The sequence below is a fragment of the Antedon mediterranea genome, chromosome 1 (assembly GCF_964355755.1).
Source record: "Antedon mediterranea chromosome 1, ecAntMedi1.1, whole genome shotgun sequence".
Classification (NCBI taxonomy): Eukaryota; Metazoa; Echinodermata; class Crinoidea; order Comatulida; family Antedonidae; genus Antedon; species Antedon mediterranea.
In genome coordinates, this window is record NC_092670.1 from 4,086,927 (window position 1) to 4,108,616 (window position 21,690).

Genomic DNA, 21,690 nt, shown 5'->3' on the forward strand with positions numbered 1-21,690 from the left:
ATCAACTTGGGGGTTTGTTTATCAACGAGAGAACGGCAAACTTTCCCACGAAATATCGCGTGTTTGCAGTACGTTTATTAGCCCCAATAATCTTAGCTGAAGAAGTGTTCAAATGGAACAGTCCATTTGTGATATACGACGATTTAAAGTTTTTTAAATCGAGAAATATTATTAGCTTGAAAATATTTTTATTATAAATTAAATTTAATAACGTATATTTATATATGTTTTGCTTTCTGATTAGAAAAATGTATAAATGTTTTTATAAAACACTTTACAAGTTTTGTAAACACAATGGAATCGTCCGTAAGAGACACGCGACCAATGGCCAAAGACAAGACCATCTCACCACCCATTAATTATACTGTACTGTCGATTGACCAATGACACGAGCGTGTAGAGGAACCGGCTGTCTGTCTGACACGTCAATCATTCTTTGTAACGTTTGTCGTGTCTTAATTCGTTTTACCCCAAAAAACTTTAAATATCAAAATCTATTAAGTTTGATTTATTCGATCATCTTAATCAACACGAACACCATCTCTGATTGTTGGAAATAATCTACAAGTTTTAAAAGCAACCACTCTAATTTCGTTTATTGAACTGTGTTCGTATCGAAAGTCTCTATGGTTAATCATAACAATATTGCAATGAAGAGAGGATTAAGCGAGTCATCGGATAACGATGATGTGTTCGATGAGTCCATGAAAGGGTAAGCATTTATATTTATCATGTAGCAATATATAATTAAATAATCTTTTTAATTTAGATCAGTAACATGTATACATTATGACTTAGTTATTTTAAAAGAAAAATCTTGTTGGTATTATTTTGTTCGTATAAAAAAAAGAATACACGAAGGACTTTTATAGTATCGTGTCGTGATTCTGTTTAATAATTTGAAGTACTTCCGACATGTGCCTTGTCTATTTTTAAAATAGTAATTATGTTAAAAGTATTATAAAATGATTGAAACTGGAAACGAAATACACAGTGGTAATTTATCATAATTTACGTTTATGACGTAATGATGTATAGGACTAATCCTAAACCACAGACAATATCTAGTTCCTATAATTGCATTCCTTGAAAAAAAACGTAGGCTTAATAAACTCCTTGTAACATTAAATCGTAGTATTATGTTGCCATAGTTAATTTACTTGGTTAATTCATTGAAGAAATTTCTTCCATGGGTAACTGTTTTAAATGCCAAACAGATATAACATGAAAACTGTAGCTCTATGCATTTTTATTGACGAGCTATAATAAAATAGTTCTCAGATAGAGGGAGCTCTGAAGCAGTTTCCTGTCATAGCTTCGTACGTGATGTTTATGGCGCAAACGATAGCAGATGTCGACTATGTGAAATCAATTATCTTTTTTTATTTAAAAAAAAATTACATTTATTGTGAAAGGGTTGATGACCTATTTATTTGATTATTATCATTATTCGGCAGTAGTCTACAGTGAGTGATGTAGGTTAGGTTAGCTGTCATATCTTTCCATTCTGCTGCTAATTAGGCCTAAAGTAGTACAACCCATTAATGTATGCTAAGGCAATAAACTTAAACTTGACAATGGGCAACTCAAATAAGAGTTTGTTTTTTTTTCAATTCATTTCAGTTATGCATTAATCTAAATAATTAAATAAATTAGTGGAGTAACCACAATGTTAGGATTGAAAATTTCAATTCATTGGTTAATTTATTTGAATTTAATTGGAAAACTTATACTACGTACACTTTTGCTTTTTAAAATAAGTCGATATGATTTCAGTAAAAATTATCACTTTCTTAAACAGAGACTTATTTCTAAATAACAATAATATAATAATATAATTACTGAATATATAACTATATAACTCTAATAATTAAAAAATTGAAAGAATAACGATATAAAAAATAATAACTAATTATAGCCTACGTATTAGAATAAGACACAATAACTAGGCTACTTAAATAGTATTAAGTGATAATAGTTATCATGTTGATCATAAAAAGGTTTTTCATTTTCATTCATTAACAAAAATTTAATTTAAAAATGAAATAAAAAAATAAAAGTAAATATTTAAATAATTTATTGTATGTAGTTAATGCAATGTTACCATTATGTCTCCTCCTATTTAGATCACCAAGTCAATCAAGTCCTGGTGAAGCAAGGAAAAAACGCAGAGGGGTATGTATGCATTAAAACATTATTAAAACATCATTATTTCATTATGCATGGTCTTATCTTATCAACATCATCATAATTGTCATCATTATTATCATTATCATTATTCGTTCTTATCAATAGCCTATAACTAAGATGTTCATAATTTCCTCCCTGTTCATACCATGGAGGAATAATTCCTCCATACATTATTTGAAACAACATAGCCTTACAATGTTATTAATACTGTATTACCAATAGTTGTATTGATAATTCATAAATAGATTTGGGAAATACGGGTATTTCAAATAAAATCAGATAATAGCCTATTTATCCCACACACACGGCTCAATAGTAATTCCCACCGACGAAATTGTAAACATTTAATTACTTTGAGGATAATCGTGATTGATTAAGCCCACTGTGCTACAACAATACCATTCATACCTCTAAGTTAAATGGATCGTGTGAACTAAATATTCAAAATAAAAACGATCATGTAAACAAACTAGATAGATATACAGCAAGAATGTGTTATTAGTTACACAATTTAATTTAATAATAATAATAATAAACAGTATTTATATAGCGCCTAATGGATCACTGGCCCCTCTAGGTGCTTTACATTAGACCTTAACTAATGGTAATAAACTATCCCCCACCGGACACCATTCCGGTATTTCTTAGTCGAGGTTTCGGGGATGGAGACAATCAATAATGTGAAAAAAAAATGTAACTAAGCTTAACTATGCTTAGGCATTCGTATATCTATGATGGTAGGCCTCATTCATGTTAAGCTCTGATAGACTTTGGTTTTTCTTCAATCTATAATTGCCTTTTTAATACAATAATTTTTTTTAATACTGAATTTTGTCAAGTTGATACCAGAACAAATAAAAGATAAATTAAATAATAGTAATTTTTATTGCATTTTTAAAAGTATTTGTTTTTAATAATTTATAAATAATAATAATATTGATATGATAATTTAAATGTCTAAAGGACATTGACTTAAAACTAGATTACTGAAAATTGATTTAAAAAAAGTTTGTGGTATCTTTTCTTTAAAATCCGCAATTAGAAAATTAGAGCACACTATTGAAAGTGAATTGTGAAAATATGCCTATTGATACTGAGAATATGAGACTCGTTTAACGTGCTAGTCTCATGAGAATTGGTTTGCTGCTGTATCGAAGCGTGGATTATTACTATTTAGTAGAGAACAAACAGTTGGCCAAGTCAAATACACTACCACTAACAATACTCATGCTTGTAACAAAGGCGGCACCAAATGCGCCTTTTCAGGCCCACATAACAAAGGTCTAGGAAATGCTATTATTAAAAGCTATTGTAACGATATTGTGACTGTAAACAGATATCACTATTCACTATAATATCTCTATGCTGTAAATAAAAGGCGATCCTTGAATCATGTGTATTTAATGTTAAAAGAGTATACTTAGTAATAATTATTATCATTAACCTAACAGATAATTGAAAAACGAAGACGGGACCGAATTAATACGAGTTTAACCGAACTTCGTCGTCTAGTTCCGTCGGCATTCGAGAAACAGGTAAGTCGAACTTTAATGCAGATGGTGCTTGCACCAAGTCTGTAGTTATATCGAGGCTTTTCGATGTTTAGTGTTTGAAATACAAGCTCAAGAAGTACACGTATGAAACGTCATATGTGCCAAAATATTTATATTTAAACTAATAATAGTCAAAACTCCGTCTGGAACCCAAACTAATTGAAACTCTGCACAGACCGCGGACCGACCAAGTTGCCATCGTAGGCATAACGGTTCGGTTTAATAATGAATTGCACGTGACCCTTCTGAATTCGAATACTTAAGAGGTCCTAAATTATTGTTTGTTTTGCTTTTCTTTTTTAAAAATTAAAAATCATATTTTATTTTCTGTCACTGTAACACCTCACTTTATAATACTTTATGATTGTTCCAACAGGGTTCAGCAAAATTAGAAAAAGCAGAAATTCTTCAGATGACTGTGGATCATTTGAAATTTCTTCACGCTAAAGGTAATAATTTAAATTAATCAATTTTTGCGATGATATTGTGAAGCAATGTGGTGGGGATTATTTCCATCCACCACATCTTAACATTATTGATATACGGAAATCTGTAAGAATGAGAAAGCCGCCCCGAGATTCGAACCTGGAATATTCTGATTGATATGCAGATACCCACCATCGCAGAAATTAGACCACCACTGGGGCTTTCTTGGTATGGTTTAAATTTCATTGAATAGTAACTATTTATTAACACCCTCTACGGCAGAATGAGACATGAGTTCTCAAGCGTACGCACGTACAACAGAGACGCACGTACGTTTCAGCCCAAGTATGTTTAAATGTGATGATATGGAGACATATGTTCTAACTGTTTAATAATGTCCCTTTTTTCCTCCCTTACAGGGCTAGACAGTTCATTTCATCCGTATAGCGATACACCTTACGCAACCGACTACAGAAGTATTGGATTTCGTGAGTGTGCTTCGGAGGTGGCACGATATCTTGTGACTGTAGAAGGTATGGACATTCAAGATCCATTACGACTGCGCCTGATGAGTCATTTGCAGTGCTACACAGCTCAAAGAGAGTTACAGTCACGACAACATTGGAATACCGTTAGCAACCACCCTCACTCTCACAATCACCATAACCACGGACAGTTTCCCGTTGGACATCATCAAACATCTGCAGTTATTCCACAACCCAGTGACCACCATATGCCTGTTCATACACCAGTATCAGAGTCACCTAGGCAGATGATCCCGATGATCACTAGTTCTACCGCTGCCGATTCAAGTCACCAAGTATGTCATACAAGACTAGCCATGCCACCCTCAACGTCTGCATATCCATCTGTTTCGTCGAACTCGGGTACGACACATTTCACAGCTACCAGTGGTGGTGGTACGGTTCAAACTGTTCACTCACAATATCCGATTCCTTATAACTCATTGCCGATGCTCTCACCTACTGGATTCAGTCCAACAAGTAACGGTGCAACGCATGCTTCAACGCATGCGCCGATTGTCACTAAACCATACCGACCCTGGGGAACTGAGATGGCTTATTAATTAGCAGGCTTCTTGATTCCACACAAGGACATTTCAGCGAATTTAAGAAGTCATATAATAATAAACCGGATTAATAATGATGGCACATTATTATACTTGACCTTGCCTTAGTGCCCAATATTAGAATAAATTGTTCCGTTTAGTACAGTTTGCAAATAGGAAGGTTAAACAATGCATTCAATTCCTATAAAGCATGTGCGTTGAATGATACAATTAGGCCACAGCTGGTATCTTAAATTTTTTTTTAAATGCTTATCTTTATTATTGTCTTAAGAGCATATTTCTCTGTTGCGCATGTGCAAAATCGAAAACTGCACGCCAATAATTTATAACGAGGCGCTATACAATCGTATTTGAATACTGTACTATGGAATGGATAATACTAGAATTATGACAAACAAAAGATTCCAGAAGATTTTAATTTTTAATAAAGTCAAGTTTGCGCTCCACCATCATGTGTTTTCAAAATAAAGTAATGTTGTGATGTGTCTTTATTCGCGATACAACAATATTAAAAGTTCTGTATAAAATTAGGTTTTTGTATATAATATTGAAGGAAAACCAACTGTACATTTTAGTTATTGATTGCATGATACTGCTAATGAGTAATCACTGTAAGTCACTGGAAAAGAAATATAATTAATTAATTGATTTTAATTAAGGTGGAAATAAAAAAAAGATTAGATTTGACAGGAGGGTTGAGGGGACCAAAACAAAGATATTGGGAATTGACGTTTTTTTTGTAGTTTGAAGGGGACCAAAACAAAGCTTTTTGGAATTTACGATTTTTTTAAGTTTGAAGGGGACCAAATCAACAATTGGTAATGAACCAACGATGCAATATGAGGAGTAGTGATGGAGGATATATTGTTTAAAGTTGTACCTTCCATATTATTATTATTATTATTATTAACATTACTATATACCGTTTTCAATCATTTAATTAATTTATGTAGGGTACTCATTGTTATATTAATGTTTTACTTAATGTTTAACTTATTGAGAATACAGTTATAATTGTTTGTTGCAACTCCGTGTGCTTTTGGAAATTGAAATTATTGGTGCAATAATAACGTAGGAAAACAATATAACCAATACACAAATGGTTAATGACACTTTCTCTGAATTATCAATTATATTATTATTGGTATAAGTAATTGTCTATTAATAAGAATGTGAATATCCATACTCTTTGTTTATCTCCATTATTACTTTGTTTGTAATACTACATCAGTGAAATACTGACCTTAGTTTTATTGATGTATGATATAAGTTATTTTTTAAATTGTTATATTTTTACTTTTATAAGCGATCAATTTTGTATAAAACTAAATAATAAAGATTGTTCTAAAATGTGAAAAAAAAACAAATCTAAAATTGTCTACGTTTGTATTTATATTCTTTTCTACCACATGTTTTTGTATATTATTCAGTATTTTGAAAGTTAAAGAGAGCAACATGCGATGGAAGTGTTACATTATTGAAATTTTTTCTAGTAAACAACAACACATATACAGTAAGTAATACTTTGGGTAAGGGTGTTTGAAGTAATGTCAGGGAAGAGTGAAAATTAATGTCACTCTTCCCTGGTATTAGTGAAGCTAATGGAGGTAGGCTGTGGATTTGGAATTCAGATGAACCTCCGCTTAAATTGGTCCTTTCTCAGTAGTACCAAGCGCGAACAACCTAATAGATATATAATGTAAGCAAGATGCAAGAATGGAACCTTTTTCTTATACTCGATTCATCATACTCACAAATTACAAATTGTATCTCGTACGAATTTGTGAAACGTCGGTAATGTTTATGGGCACCTGCGACGCCTGTAAGTACAAGGCTACGTTCAGGACAACACTGCTAATTATAAACTAATAATAATTAATAAATAATAACAATAAATTAATAACTCTAGTGCGTTATGTACACCTACCCAAAAGCGTCTACGCAACTCATTAAAATGTATAACTGCTTATCAGATTGCATTATGTATTGAATAAAGTCTGTCGTATTTTGTAATAATTTTTACAGAAAATCAACAATAAGATCACCACAAACAAGCAGAAGTTTTTTAACCGGCGCCCTCAACTTTTAAAAATATAGGCCTATATTAACTTTCAATTAATAATAGTACAACATATTTTAAATACTTCTATTCAGCAACAAACATAATTTTGGAAATATGATAGCTTTACAACATATTAACAGATATTAACAGACACCTAAACCATTCGAAAGGTACCGTAGCGCTATAATTTTAAACGCGGAGTAGAAAAATAAGGTTGATTTTCGGACGCGATCCGTCAAAAGAACCCGTCGCAACATGGTTGCTCATTGTGTAACAAGACTGAACAAACATATAATGAAATCCAGTGGAATATAACGAAATTACACCAGCATTATAAACAAAATTAAATTCAAATTTATCGAAATTGCACTCTTGATGACGTAAGAGTTAAATGGAGGATTAAATAGTATGTGAACCACAATCCACCAATAAAATAATAAGTATCTACTCAGGTTTGTTATAATACCGTATGTCAACACAGTAATAAGTATAAGTGTGGTACGGCGGTAATGATCCTACATTTTATCTGAGACACCTAGAAATTTGTTATAAGTACGGTAGTAGATAAACTACTGTTTTATCTTTTATAAAAAGTAAAAACTAGAATGTATCAATGTTAGCATTCTTTTCACTGAATAACATGTGTTAAATTGTATTAATATTTATTTAGTCTATTAGTTTTACACCATTTATAAATTGTGTTTAGTTACATTTTTTAAATTTCGAGTCCCACACTCGAGAAAGACTTACGAAGTGTTCTGAATAATATGTCTTATCCCTTACACGAGTCAATTTCAAGCATACGCAATGTTCTGCGCTACTGAATCAAATCGCGTAAAAATGCGCTAACCTACTTGCCTATCTTCATTTCCTTTTCAATGATATTTATATGCTCAATAAAAACACCCCATAAACAAATATTCCTAATAACATTTCCTTTTAAATAGTATGGTATTCGTTTTATTATATTAATAGTAGTGGTCTAGAATGAGATGCCGAGTTTGTCTAAAACAAGTTGGGTTAGAAAAATGTAAACCATTTAGTTTTAAAAAACATGTTTAGTTTGTGTACAGTACGCCTGTCAAATGTATATGTTTATACATTCCTCTTCATTTTTAGGTCCTATATGAGCAGTTTAATGGCAAAAACAAAATATTGAATCGATGAATTATGTAATAACTTAAGATTCATGCTAAAAGGGGGAAAAAGAATGTAAAAAAAAACTTGATATGGACATCACTTTAATTGCGGTAAGTTGCAGCTGTGTGTACAACAATAGCAACTACCAAAGTGAGAGAGATCAGTGAACCAAGACGACACAACGATTAACAAAGCTCCGTAATATTTTTTCAAGGATGTTTCATTATATAACTGCTATCCAGACACAAGACAAAGAAGAACAATCACGATTGACCAAAACAGATAATGTAACAATGAACGTAACGTAAATTTAGGGATTATATAAAACAGGGGTATATTTTGTATAGATTTAGCATCAAACTTAGTTTCGTCCATACGGAATCCGTAAAAGGAGATTATTTAATAATATATACATTTTGAAGATGTATTGTCCTCAAAAACATAAAAAATGAACTTTGAAAAGCCCACTTTGTAGTGAATCACTTCCGTAGAAAAAAAATACGAACACATTTTTTCACTTATAACATGACAAAATAAACGGTTAAATTCAACCAAAAACACATTTGATGGCAGCCAAATTGACTATTTTTTGCGTTAAATTACAGTTCTTTCAGGTACCGTAAAATAAAAAAATGACAAACATGTAAACAAATTATTTTTGACAATATACAGCATCTTTAAGGAGACAACATTATTTCGTTCTCTCAAAATATTATTTCCTTTTCCCTTGAAATTGTATTTTCTTCCTGCATGTTCCCTTTCGAAATATTAATTCGTTCTGTCGAAATATTGCGGTCCCTTAATTAAAATTGTTTATAAAGCTTGGTTCCCACTAGAACGTAACGCAAGGACGTAAACGCAACGCAAGCGTTTTAACCAATGAAAAGCGAAGTTATAGACAGTTAGCAATCACAAGCGAATAAGCCATCGCTTGTGATTGGTCAATTCACTTGCGTTGCGTTACGTCCTTGCGTTGCGTCGCTAGTGGGAACCACGCTTAAATGATATCATTCCCCCTGGTAAGCGTGTTTCTCACTAGCGACGCAACGCAAGGACGTAACGCAACGCAAGTGAATTGACCAATCACAAGCGATGGCTTATTCGCTTGTGATTGCTAACTGTCTATAACTTCACTTGTCATTGGTTAAAACACTTGCGTTGCGTTTACGTCCTTGCGTTACGTTCTAGTGGGAACCAAGCTTTAAGGCTATTTGACGTTTTATGTCAAACAGATTATAAGATTCTAAAAATTAGTGGTTTTATATCTCTCATATTTTGATATCCCCTGGGTTAAGGATTCCGTTTCAATCAATTCGAGAATTACTAATATTGAGCTTATGTAAGAGAGTCTTGAATAAGCATCACAATTATCCTGTAATGAAGTGTGCCGAGATCATATCAGGCATTTATTAATTACCGTATGCGTGAAATAGCAACAATATTATGTATAACGAACAATCTCTTGTATATTAAATAGATCAAGTTCCAATTAAACGGATGCACACGACGCGATTTGTGTAAGTATGGTACGCAGATAGTCTATCAATAGGTTTTAATGTTTCCAAAAGAGGCCGTATCCACAGTATATAAAGACAATATACTAACTAGAATTTAATTCGTCACTTTGATGACTTATTGGTGATCATTGTGTTAAAAGATAATTTAACCGACATTTAAATTTAACTTAAATTTAACTTATTTAAAGAAAATCGTAAAATATTAACGCCTATACTAAAATCATAACTACGCGAAATTTCATCTCAAACTATACGTACACATATTATATAGTTTTTTACTTCATAGTTAATTAAAAAGACAAGAAGACTGTGTATAAACTATTAAGTTACTAATGTCATTTGACTTTATTAAATTGCGGGAATAGTAATGTAGGTATGGAAGGCTCTATCATCCAGGATAGACCTCATTCATATTATCCACATATGCCTTATATAAAGACTACAGGTTCAAGCAAGCGATATACGTAATGCTTACTTATATATTGTTACACACAATTTCAAATACTCACATATAAGGTACATGCGCATTATAAGACATAAAACACATCTATTATCACATACTGTTCAATATTGATGGTAAGTTTAATTATAATTCCCATAGTTAATGCACTCAAATAGTGTTTAATACAAAACAACTTATTATAATAAATAATTCACTATAAGGTTTTAAATAAATAATGTCTATAAACTGTTTTATATTTGAATTAATATTTAAAGCTATTTAACTTAAGTTTTACAATAAGCAACCCAGTGGTTAACGTACACTGTTAGTATTAATAAGCAACCCAGTGGTTAACGTACACTGTTAGTATTAACTAAATGTTTTATATATTCATTTTAGTCATTAATCAAACTAACTAATGACTTTTAACAGATTTTCTCTACTTTGTATAGTTAAAAAAACCCTTCTAATGCTTTGGTGGCTTTTCATAAGCAAAGTAAACAAATAAATTTACGTTTTTTAAAAAATAAATATGTATCAAACCGCTGAGGGTCTTTTTTAAGAACCAAGAGGAACTGTGAATTGCATAGTTTACGCTAACCAACGGTATGGCATTTATCAAGGCTGATCACGATCCCAATATGATATCGATATACAAGGATTGCCTTAATGTTATAAAGCTCACTACCAGGGGCGGATCTAGGACTATGTTGAGTTGGGGGCGGTTCCTCCTCCCTATTTTTTTTTAGCAAAACAAATTGTAACACATCGTCCCCTTCACAACGAATCATCAAATCGGAATTTATCAACTTAAAAATTGAAACAAACGACGTATCAATGCAAATTGCCATATTGCGTAACACAAGTGGGAACCGACGACGCAACAGTACAGTAGGCCTACTGCAAACATCGCTACGCGCGAGCAGTTTGATTTCGTCAATTACATACTGGGACGTCAAAGTATAACTGAAATCATAATAATTTATATAAAATAAAATAATATAAATATGTAAAATTGGAACTAGAACAGAGACAATTTATTATCCCACAATTCTTGGCTAGTGATATGTGGTTAAAGGGTATATACCTTTATTTTAGGCAAAATAAATATTTTTGAAAAGAACGAATTAGATATTAAACCTCAGTTTCACAACTATGCGACTGTCGGTATAGTAGCCTCAAAGCACGCTCGTCTTGATTTAATACTGGGTACTGATACGCAGACATAATATTTTTGTATTTTTTCTTTTCGGATTGCCGTTTTCTTAATGGTCCGACTCCTCCGGATGAACCTTCAGAATCGCTACAAACATCACCGCACGAACGCCGTTGAAGCCATCGAGATGGTGGTCGTCGATTGGTTGGTTGTGGTTTAGCGAATCGTGACGTCAGTGGTGGCACCATCTGTACGTTCAGCTGTCAACAAGAAAATGTACAGTGCTATTAATAATTAATTAATAATAAATGAAACGGATTTTTCAAACTTTAGCATCCAAATTAGATTGAATATATAAATAATTTACAACGTAAGAACTCACGGTAAAGGCATCATTTTAGAAATACCATTTTAAAAATGGATTAATAAACAATAAATGATTTGGTGGTTATTAAATAATTTTAAAAAAAAAACCAAACGTAGAACAAATCTATCTCAAATATGTAAAATCTTCGATAATAATGAAAAATACAAAACAGATTCACAGTCCAAGGAGTTAAGTACCCAATACAGTATTTTGTTTTCTTTTTTTTTCTATTACTATCTCAATCAAATTAACGTTAAAACCAACGAAATAATATTATTATTAAGTTGTTTTTTTAAATTCAACACTAGGCCTACATTAAATGTTGGGTTTAATAATAATAATAATATTTATTCGGTCATCAATGTAAAAATAACCAGGAATGAGAATAGGCTAAAGCCCAAACAGATTCTGCACTCACTCCATATATTTATACCCTCCATAGTTATTTATACTTTGTAGGAATAGTCCAATTACAACAAAAGAGAACCAAAACGCAATGACATTTGTACATATTTCATGCAAAAATCAACGAATGTAAAACAATGGAGTTACAGTATGCTATAATCAAATCTAAGTATTGACATAAAATACACTGATCACCGTCATGCATTTAGACAAAAGTTATAAAAAAGAATGCAAAAACAGAAATTAGTTAGAAAGAAATAAAAGAAGGATTACGGTCTTGTGAATAAATGTTAAGAAAATCATTAATATCATCATACACTTTTATAATAATAATTTAGATTTATGGAGGTACAGTAGGCCCACTGGTAAGCCAAATATCTGTTCATGATTGGTAGTTAAGAAACAAATAAATAAAAATAAACTTCGTCACATTTATACTTCAGGCCTATTATAAGTTAACCAAATTATAATGAACAAATTTTACAAAATACTTTTAAAGAAAAGAATAAATTAAGAACACCTATTTTATATAAAACATAGCGCATGCGTATACCACGTACTAAATATAGTTGTCATCATCACAATCGAGGTGTTAGTGTTTAGATTCTTTGGACTGCATGTGTTTAAAAGAATGGAGAAAAGCAGAATATAATAATATTACAAGCAAAATGCAAGTATTTTGTAAACATGTTTTTTTATCTTAAAAATTGATTGATATGCGTAATACCTTACGTAGTAAACAATGCTTTGTAGGGTAATTTACATTTTATCAAAACTACCGAGTAGCCTATGTATACTGTATCAATATTATTTTAAACTACTGAGTAGCCTATGTATACTGTATCAATATTATTTTTCAAAATGAGTAGTCAGCAACAAAGAATAAATAGCCATATTACATAATTATTCACAACATAGTTTTCTGAATCTTAAATGAATGAATGAACCAATTTATTGTTTTAATTAAACATATACATTTTTTTTCCAAATAATTCAAAACAAAAACATAGCCTATACTTTTGCAAACTTTTGGTATTATTATTTTTAAACCATTATCTTACCTTGCTCTTTGTGGCTGATTTTGAAGGTACGATTTTTGGTTTTAGTGGAGATTCTGTCGTTTGCATTGGAGCAGGTGACTTTTCACTCCCACTATCAAACCCTTCTTCAGAAGCTATTGGTACCGTTCGTCTCTGTGCTGGTTTCAATTGGACATCTGGCTTTGTTTTACTTCTATTTGGTTGTGTAGTCAACGAAGTCTTTGATTGAGATGTTATAGTCGTTCTGGTTTCTGATCTCGTAGTTACGTTCGATGTAACATGTTTTTTTGGTTGTGGAGTATAAACATTAGAAGAAACTCTAAGAGGAGAAGAATGAGTGGATGATTGGCTTGACTTAGGTGAGCTTGTTCTGCTGTCATCGCGAGGGGATTGCCTACCAAACGACACCTTATATCCGTTACCCGTTGGAGTGCTAGGTGAATTCAAACGTTCTTGGTCGCGAGCTTGCATTTGGCTTTTAGTTTTAGGCAATAGACCAGGTATAAGGCACGTTCCCGTCTGTGATGGTGACACTGTACCCGAGGAGGACCATCCTATACTGCTATGCTTTTTAGGAATCAGAAAGCTTGGCGGTGTACTAGGAAGTCTGGAATCAGATCGCATTGGAGACAAGGTTGGAGGAGTAAAACTCTGTGGACTTGTTATACTACGTTTTCTTATATCTTGTCCAAGTAGACCTGAGCCAGATCCAAATCTAGATGGACGTTCTAAAGTTCTCGAGGGTCTCGAAAAGCTATTTTCAGGATCAGTAAACCTTTTTTCTGAATCACTGTCACTGCCACCTCCACCAGTAGTGATTTCAGAATCAGAGTATTGCCCTCCACAGCGGCTTCTGTTTCTATTTCTTCCTAGTGGTGGGGTCGTACGAGATGGACTGTGGTTATGTTCTAGTGCCTTTCTAACTGTCTCCACAAAACCTTCTTCCATCTTGTCTGCAATGTATCTTGGATCATCCATAGGTAATGATGTAGATTTTCTGTCGGTTTCCCGAAGCATACCTCTAACACTAAACCGACCTGGTGATGTGATGACAGGCCTGTTTTGTCGTCTTCTCGGCACACACTCATTCTTACACACCCAATCGGTCACTGGACGTTCGGTGGATCTGCTCCGTGTGTACCGCTGCCCTTCTGAACTTCGGTTACTGGGCCGTCCAAGGCTCGATGACTTGTACGGAGATATTTGTTCACGAACCATTGAGTCTAATACATCTGGTTGAGATCTTGCTCTAAAAGTAGAACAGATATACTATTATGTAAATCGGATGCGTTTATATCCGTTTTGTATCCATTTGTGCATACTTTAAAAACCTTAAAATCCCCCCCCCCCCTCTCATATACCAGGGTGACTTGCATAAACAACTCAGAACCTTAAGACCCCCCCCCCCCCCCACTCTTACACCAGAGTGACTTGCTTAAACTAAGCAAAAACACAGACTTAGCCTTAGGATAATACCTTTTTAATTTAGCTGCAAATTCAGTGCGAATTTGGCCCTCATAGCTTGTTAGATCCATTTTAACTTGTTCTAACTGTTCCAGAGCCTAGAAAACAAAGGACATAGCAAGTGACAACCACCTACCTTTCAGATCGATCTTTTGATGTTAATTGACCCCTCTGAAGCGTTAAGAATGTAGGATTAAAAGAGGAAATGTTAGTTTGATTAATATCAAAGAAATGAAGCAATAATATACCACTACTATTATAGAATAAACTATAATAGGCTTTATAGTATGTTATTGAATAGTATACAAATAATGAATGTTCATGAGTGTGATGGTACAAATAATGAATGTTCATGAGTGTAATGGTACAAATAATGTCATGAGGTGAAAGATGACAGGATCGCCTTTCAGCTTTAACCAAATGAAAATGATTTGTAGGCCATAACAGGCAGGAAAATAAAAAACATTCATTAGTTTTGTAAATAGATTAAAAAGATTAAAGATAAAATAGATTCCTGTCATTTGAACCAGATTGAATAAAAGATAAACATGAATGAATCAAAATCATACTACAAATGATTTAAAGCTAAAAGTGCTTTCGGGTCTAAATCGAGTGCGATTTTAAATGTTGTTATTGTTTATTATACAGAAAATGTCGCAAAACGTTAGGCGCGTAAGGCGGCGCTATTGAATTTTATCGGGGATTTTTTTTCGTACAAAAATCACACGATCGTTTAATAGAACTATCTATTGACCCATAACCGTCCAATCAAATGACATGAATTTATTTAGGCGTGATAATAGTATATATTATTATTAGTATTTAGTATAGTATACTAATGAATGTTTATGAGTGCGATAGTGCAAATAATTGATGAAAAATCGAGTCAATGTGTGTGTTTTAGCCTAAATTATCATTTTTTACGACACGATACAGTTTCTCACGGTAGCCCAGCTAACATAATTTCAAATACAGCATATAAGGCCCTTATTAATTTACAATATGGGACCATGAAAACAGCAACCTATTACCACTCTCTGGACGTATAATCGTTCATGTGTAACATCGTTTCACATTCGTCCTCAATCTTCTTCTTAAAACCCTCACAAACATTTCCCACTGTCACGAGCAGCACAACATAAATGACAAATTTATACAGACGAGCGATAACTGTACGAGTGATAACTGTAAGCGGTTAACGGTAAAGCGGAAAACAAAAATTTTAGAATCTATTATTTTCTACGACCGCTCAGGATAGATAAAGATTGATAAACCGACCGCGTGAGCCTATAGCGGTATAAATATACTGCAGACTATCGCACCGCATCAGTTATCTAGTTCCATTCATCTATGTATTGTGGAATATATAATATTAGTTAACAAAGCTACAAAAACGTATTATAACAGCAAAGAATGTATAACATGCAAAATAAAAGTACAAGAAACGCTTCTTGTTTATATAGAAAACGGTGTAAACATGCAACAAATTGAGTATCACATTTACTGAACAACGTAACAACGTAAGGTGGTGATTGCGGGATTCAATCCAAATTAAATAAAGATACAATTTACAGAATGTTTAAAATAACCCACAGTAATAAATATTTAGTTAAAACCTTCTTGTACATTTTTGCAAACCATCTAAGCTGACACGGGCCTTTTTTGATCGTACAATTTGGATTTTCTGTATTCCTTGTTTAATAATTTTCAACATGTTAAATAATTCAGAAAATAACACATAGAAAATAGCATGGGCGCGCTACTATGTGCCACTCTATTTATAGAACCTCCTGTACACTTTTTCAGACCCGAGAGTATCTATGCCTACTTAGGCCCAACAGGTTTCATTGTAATTGACTGTAGGCCTAATTGTAATAATATGATTTAAGATTAACAAAAGCCTGTTTATTTCCGAGAATGTGGTGGTGGTAATAGCAATCAATTACAAACAGACGCCAAAACGAATCACTTGTCTTAATTGGACTTACAAGGGATATCTCTATACAATAGTTAGAAGGAGAAACCTTATCATAAGATCGTTCCATATTGTATTGTCTCTTAGCGCCCCCTATCGAACAGGCTCGATCAACACTTTTGCTACGTGCATGAGAGGTGGAGTTTCTCACTTTGCTTTCACTGGTGTTGGTTGAAACAATCTTTCCGTTTGTTATCAAATCTTGATGAACCTGTCATAAAATACAAACGGATTAAATTCAAACGCAAACAAATTAAAATAAACAAAACTAAAACGGAAATAAAAGGAGAAACAGGAATGAAGTATGATTAGATAGATGCAGGTAGATTTAAACTAAACTAAAGTTCGATCAGTATTGAAAGTAATGTGATGTATATCCTTAATTTTGATTTTTTTTTAAATAACAATAAATATTGTGCTTGTTAATTACACATTTGTTTTTAAGGAAACATTGTGAAGGAAAGAAAATTAGTATTATTAGTAGTAGTATGATCAACTAATATTCGCATGGAATTGGAAAGTTTCAGTGAGAAAGAGTGAGATCACAACGCTAAAACGTTAAGACAAAGTAATTTTCTATTAATAAATTAATTTCAAATTTAAGTATAATACAAACAAGGTCAGCATTGGCTATATTTAATAAAGGATGATACGGTAGCATTCTATATAAAAGATTCCATTATCTGATCGTCGCTTTAGATGCAATTAAAATTAAAAATAAAATATAACATAATTTCAATGACTATTAACCAAACCAAAATTTGAAACAAAACGGCACAATTAGAACTAAGTATGTTTGGATGCAACCATTTATTTGTATGAAGCTAGTGCAAACATGTGGAGTTTTAGTGCATTCCGAAGCAGATTAAAACCTACCGACATTGGACAAGTTCCACTAAAATCTGTGTTTGACGTTGGCGACTCGAGTCCAGTTCCTGATCGTATTCTTCTCATCTAAAACAAATTACGGTTGGAAATTTAAAACAAAATAAATTCCACAAACATGTATTAAATTCCCTGAACTTAATATCTTTGAACTGAGGAAACTGTGCGTACAGTACACTACCCTGACTTGAGAGACAATCTTGGGTCTTAACGTCCTCATCCAATTAAGCTCCTTTTTGACCGAACACAGTTCCGGTAAAATATACTTTTAAACAGTCGTGCGGGCAAAGGGCGGACCACAGGAGCCCTTTTCTCACGGGCATGCCGGCAAATCCTGTATAGATGCCTGCATCGTTACCGGCATCACAGAGGATGCTTTGTAGACATTTCATTTAATTTGATTTAGACCAGCTTTGTTGCAATATTGTGCAACCTTGTGCATCTACATAGGACTATCGTGCCGAGAATATAACTATGTTATTACCTCCGCCACGGAGGTTATTGTATATGTTTTCCATATAGAAATTGCGGTAAAATTAAATTTTAAAAATTATAGTCTGTTTATTGTCTGTTCTTGCAATAAATATATGTACATCATTATATATTGCTACCAGCTACATATTTTACACACGTTTGTTATTATATCATCGAAGTTAATTAATCCAATATAATAATAGTTAAGACTAACACATTGCCATTGTCAGGTCACATCATAAATATGTTTAAGTTATTGCTTCAAATATAATAAACAACGAATGGTAATGTTTGTAATTCATTTCTACATATGATACAGTATGTACAAGATTTTACCTCAGAAAAAAGGGCCTCAATTCTACTCAACTCGAGTCTTCGTGACGTCATGTTTTCTTGTAATCGTTTTTGTAGATCGTATCTTTCAACTGTCCATAAATCACGTTCCTGAAGTAACCTGGCCTCCATTTCTGACGTTCTCTGGTAAGACTCTTCAACAACTGTATGCTTTCGAAGAAGCTATATAAACATTATTTTGAATTAGTTTTAATGATAGCACGGACATTTATTTGTCATTCACGATCATGATTAGCATTAATATTATGTTATGAACGTACTATTTAGGCGTTTTAGGAAGGAATGGCAAGTTTGACATAACCAAATTTAAATAACCAAGATTGGTCTACAAGCCTTAATTTTACTCTTTGCATACCTCACTTATTCGACTTTCAGCCCTTTGCCGATCATCTTCAAGAAGTTTTCTTTCTCTTCCGAAGTTTTCTTGAAGAGCAGCCCTCTCTCGATGCCACTTTACTGCGCTATTCTCTACCTGACGACGAAGCTCAATGGTTTTGTTATGAAGGTCCGAGATGACACGGCGGTGCTCGATACGCTCTTTATCCCATGCCATCTTCAACCTTGCTTCAAGTTCTTCGTGTTTTAACTTTTTCTTTCCTTGTAGTTCCAACTAAAACCAATAAAGTTAATTGAATTTACTTGGTTATACATTAGTGTCTGATTGTTAGATGTTATGTTACTAGAGTGTTTATTCATGTGTGTTACATATCCTAGCACTATTGCATTGAATAAGAAATACTGGATTATGATATAAGTTATTGTTTTAATGTATTTATGCTCTTGATTAGACCGATTTCAAGTGAACCAGAATATCATCAATAAATAGCTTACTCTCTGAATCTTTGCTTGAAGTTCATTGCGCATAATGTCCCATCCTGATTTTTCGTCAACATAATTCTTTTGAATGACCTCTGCTCGTTGAGTTTCAGATGTAAGTTGGGCGTGTACCTCTCGTTTTTCTCGTTGTATTTCTTCCAATAGCTGTTTACTTCGTTTGGCCTAAGTACAGAATTTAAGTTGTTTAGTGTAAACGTAAATGCATTAAGAAACCTCTCTTACTTAGAGTGGCATTATTTAGTTGTAATTGATTCTCAATCATGACCGTTTTGGTTATAAACTACATAAACTTATAAAATAATCAAGATACTTAATACGTCATGATTAGGCCTACATCTTTTTAGAGTAATGATGACCATGGATTTCATCATGTCTGCATCTTTTAGAAGAAATGGTCAGATGTCAAGAAATGTCATCTGATTATATAAAGTGTTTAAATTAAAGATTACGAACTCCTAAGTCCAAATTTCTAAGAGTAAATTCACACGTTAAGCCTGTTAGATTATGTTAGATATTAAACTTAAAATATATTTACTATCAATGCTTCTCTTTCATGATCAGCTTTTGCTGCTGCTAAGTCTACTTTCAAAACTTCTAGTTGACTTTTGATAGATCCAACTTCTCGCTTTGCTTCCAATGAGGTGGTTTCGTAAAAACAACGCTGCCTTATTTCGTATTGCATCTGATCTTCTAAATATTTGCTCTCTTCTCTGAACAGTTTTGTTTCACTTTCAAGTCTAAACTTATGGGCTGCAGCTTCGGTTCGAAGTAACTTCTCCTCTCTCTGATGCCTATCCAATATCTCGATCTTAGTATTGTTTAGTTCCTCACGCTGGGATTCTAAGTTTACTCGTAACGTCTCTATTTTCTTATTCGCTTCTTCGATTAAATTATCTCGCTGTTCAATCTGTAAAAAGAAATTCTTCATTAGAAAGTATATCCTATATTTAAAAATTATGTTGAACATTCGTTCCCGGTTGAAGATAAAATTCTTGGCCTAAAGTATGTATTTTTATGTTTTTCTAACACATCCAACTCGGATAGATAAACTTGACAATGGTCATAAAGTTTAATTTGAGGTACAGCCCAGAGTTGAACCGCGGATCTTAGGATTGGAAGATAAACATGTAAACCACAATTTACGCTATAGTTAAGTCCCTATTCACATTCCAAGAAGAAGAATTTTTTTTTTTTTATTTATTAGTCAGCAAAGCACTATTTAGATTTGTACATAATTGGTTCAACCAACTCGGTTAATATAAGTCGACTGGGCTAATCCTGAATAAGTTTGAAGATAACATGCATATATATTTACTGAAATATACCTCTTTCATGAGACGTTGACGCTCATCTTTAAACGAACTCTCACTCGCTTTCAATGATTCGGACATTTCGTTGGCGGCTTCAAGTTTTGTACAAAGTTCTGTATTTCGTTTTTCTGTTATATCATCAATAGTACGAAGTTTATGTCTTAAGTCTTTTATATCACTTAAGTATTTAACTCGTTCAGCTTTCCAAGATTCTTCCTTATTAGATAACGTAGATGTTAAAGATTTGATGTCAGCCATTAATTTAGAGCGTTCGCTCTCCCATGTTTTTCCTTCAGACGTCACTTGTGAATTATCACATACTGCTGCCTGCTGAATATTTTGTTTTTCTGCGTCCGTTTTGTGTGTTTGATTAATCAGTTCTTTTCGTTCTCCAGCCCATTTTGCCTCTTTTTCATTTTGCATTCTTTCTAAATCATGAATTAGTTTCAATTGAATTGCATTGTCTTTGTCAAAATCTTTAAGCTTTTCTTTAAGTTCACCAATTTCGCGAACCTTGCATCGAATCTCAAGCTCTTTTTCTTCCAAATCAATTTTAGTTTCATGCGCACGAAGTTTTAATTCTTTTTCAAAATTGTCGTTAATTCTCTTTCTTTCTGCTCCCCAATCGTCTTCCATTTGTTTCAACGTCTGTTGAACTGACGCAATTCTTTGTTCCCGTTCCAACACTTTCTTCTCAAGCTCTTCAATTTTGATTTCCATCTCATTGATCTGGAATTCAAGGTTGTTTTTTTCTTTCTTCAAACGTTCAAGTTCCTGATTATATTTAAATTGTTTAGCGTTATTGTTTTCATTACAGTGTTTCAAATATTGCAATTTCTCAATATCCCATTCTTCACGTTCTTTTCTAATTTTTATATCTGTTTCTCGGTGTTCAACCTGCAGCGTTGATAACTTATTATGTAGTACAGTTCTCTCTTGCTTCAAAATATCCCTTGCTGCCTTCAACTCTTCATTTTCTACTGTCAGCTGTGGGTAATAATAC

At 33.0% G+C, this 21,690-nt stretch overlaps 2 protein-coding genes across 8 annotated transcripts in view; one reads left to right on the forward strand and one right to left on the reverse strand.

The window, feature by feature from the left end:
• The first annotated feature begins 528 nt into the window (after positions 1–528).
• LOC140045950 (hairy/enhancer-of-split related with YRPW motif protein 1-like) lies at positions 529–6,563 on the forward strand. The gene is made up of 5 exons (XM_072090571.1): positions 529–712; positions 2,127–2,175; positions 3,642–3,725; positions 4,120–4,192; positions 4,589–6,563. The coding sequence occupies exons 1-5, from the start codon at positions 627–629 to the stop codon at positions 5,254–5,256; spliced, it is 960 nt and encodes a 319-aa protein (XP_071946672.1). The 5' UTR covers positions 529–626; the 3' UTR covers positions 5,257–6,563.
• Positions 6,564–10,299: 3,736 nt separating this feature from the next.
• LOC140053961 (uncharacterized) overlaps positions 10,300–21,690 on the reverse strand; it is a 29,831-nt gene continuing 18,440 nt past the window's right edge. For 2 of the 7 annotated variants that reach the window (XM_072098741.1, XM_072098732.1), the window contains exons 10-19: positions 20,703–21,674; positions 19,913–20,284; positions 19,372–19,539; positions 18,896–19,150; positions 18,523–18,702; positions 17,704–17,781; positions 16,841–17,038; positions 14,865–14,950; positions 13,410–14,637; positions 10,300–11,836 (exon numbers count right to left, since the gene is read on the reverse strand). In XM_072098741.1, coding sequence (XP_071954842.1) covers positions 11,555–11,836; positions 13,410–14,637; positions 14,865–14,950; positions 16,841–17,038; positions 17,704–17,781; positions 18,523–18,702; positions 18,896–19,150; positions 19,372–19,539; positions 19,913–20,284; positions 20,703–21,674 — 3,819 coding nt within the window. In that variant the 3' untranslated portion in view covers positions 10,300–11,554. Of the gene's footprint in view, positions 11,837–12,908; positions 12,962–13,409; positions 14,638–14,864; positions 14,951–14,988; positions 15,024–16,840; positions 17,039–17,703; positions 17,782–18,522; positions 18,703–18,895; positions 19,151–19,371; positions 19,540–19,912; positions 20,285–20,702; positions 21,675–21,690 lie in introns of all 7 variants that reach the window. The other 5 variants (XM_072098783.1, XM_072098775.1, XM_072098750.1 and 2 more) reach the window with 5 other exon arrangements.

Coding starts and splice junctions, on each gene's coding strand:
- LOC140045950 (XM_072090571.1), top strand. CDS start 627: ATGGTTAATCATAACAATATTGCAATGAAGAGAGGATTAAGCGAGTCA. Junction 3,726..4,119: donor CGTCGGCATTCGAGAAACAG/GTAAGTCGAACT, acceptor TTGTTCCAACAG/GGTTCAGCAAAATTAGAAAA. Junction 4,193..4,588: donor GAAATTTCTTCACGCTAAAG/GTAATAATTTAA, acceptor CCTCCCTTACAG/GGCTAGACAGTTCATTTCAT.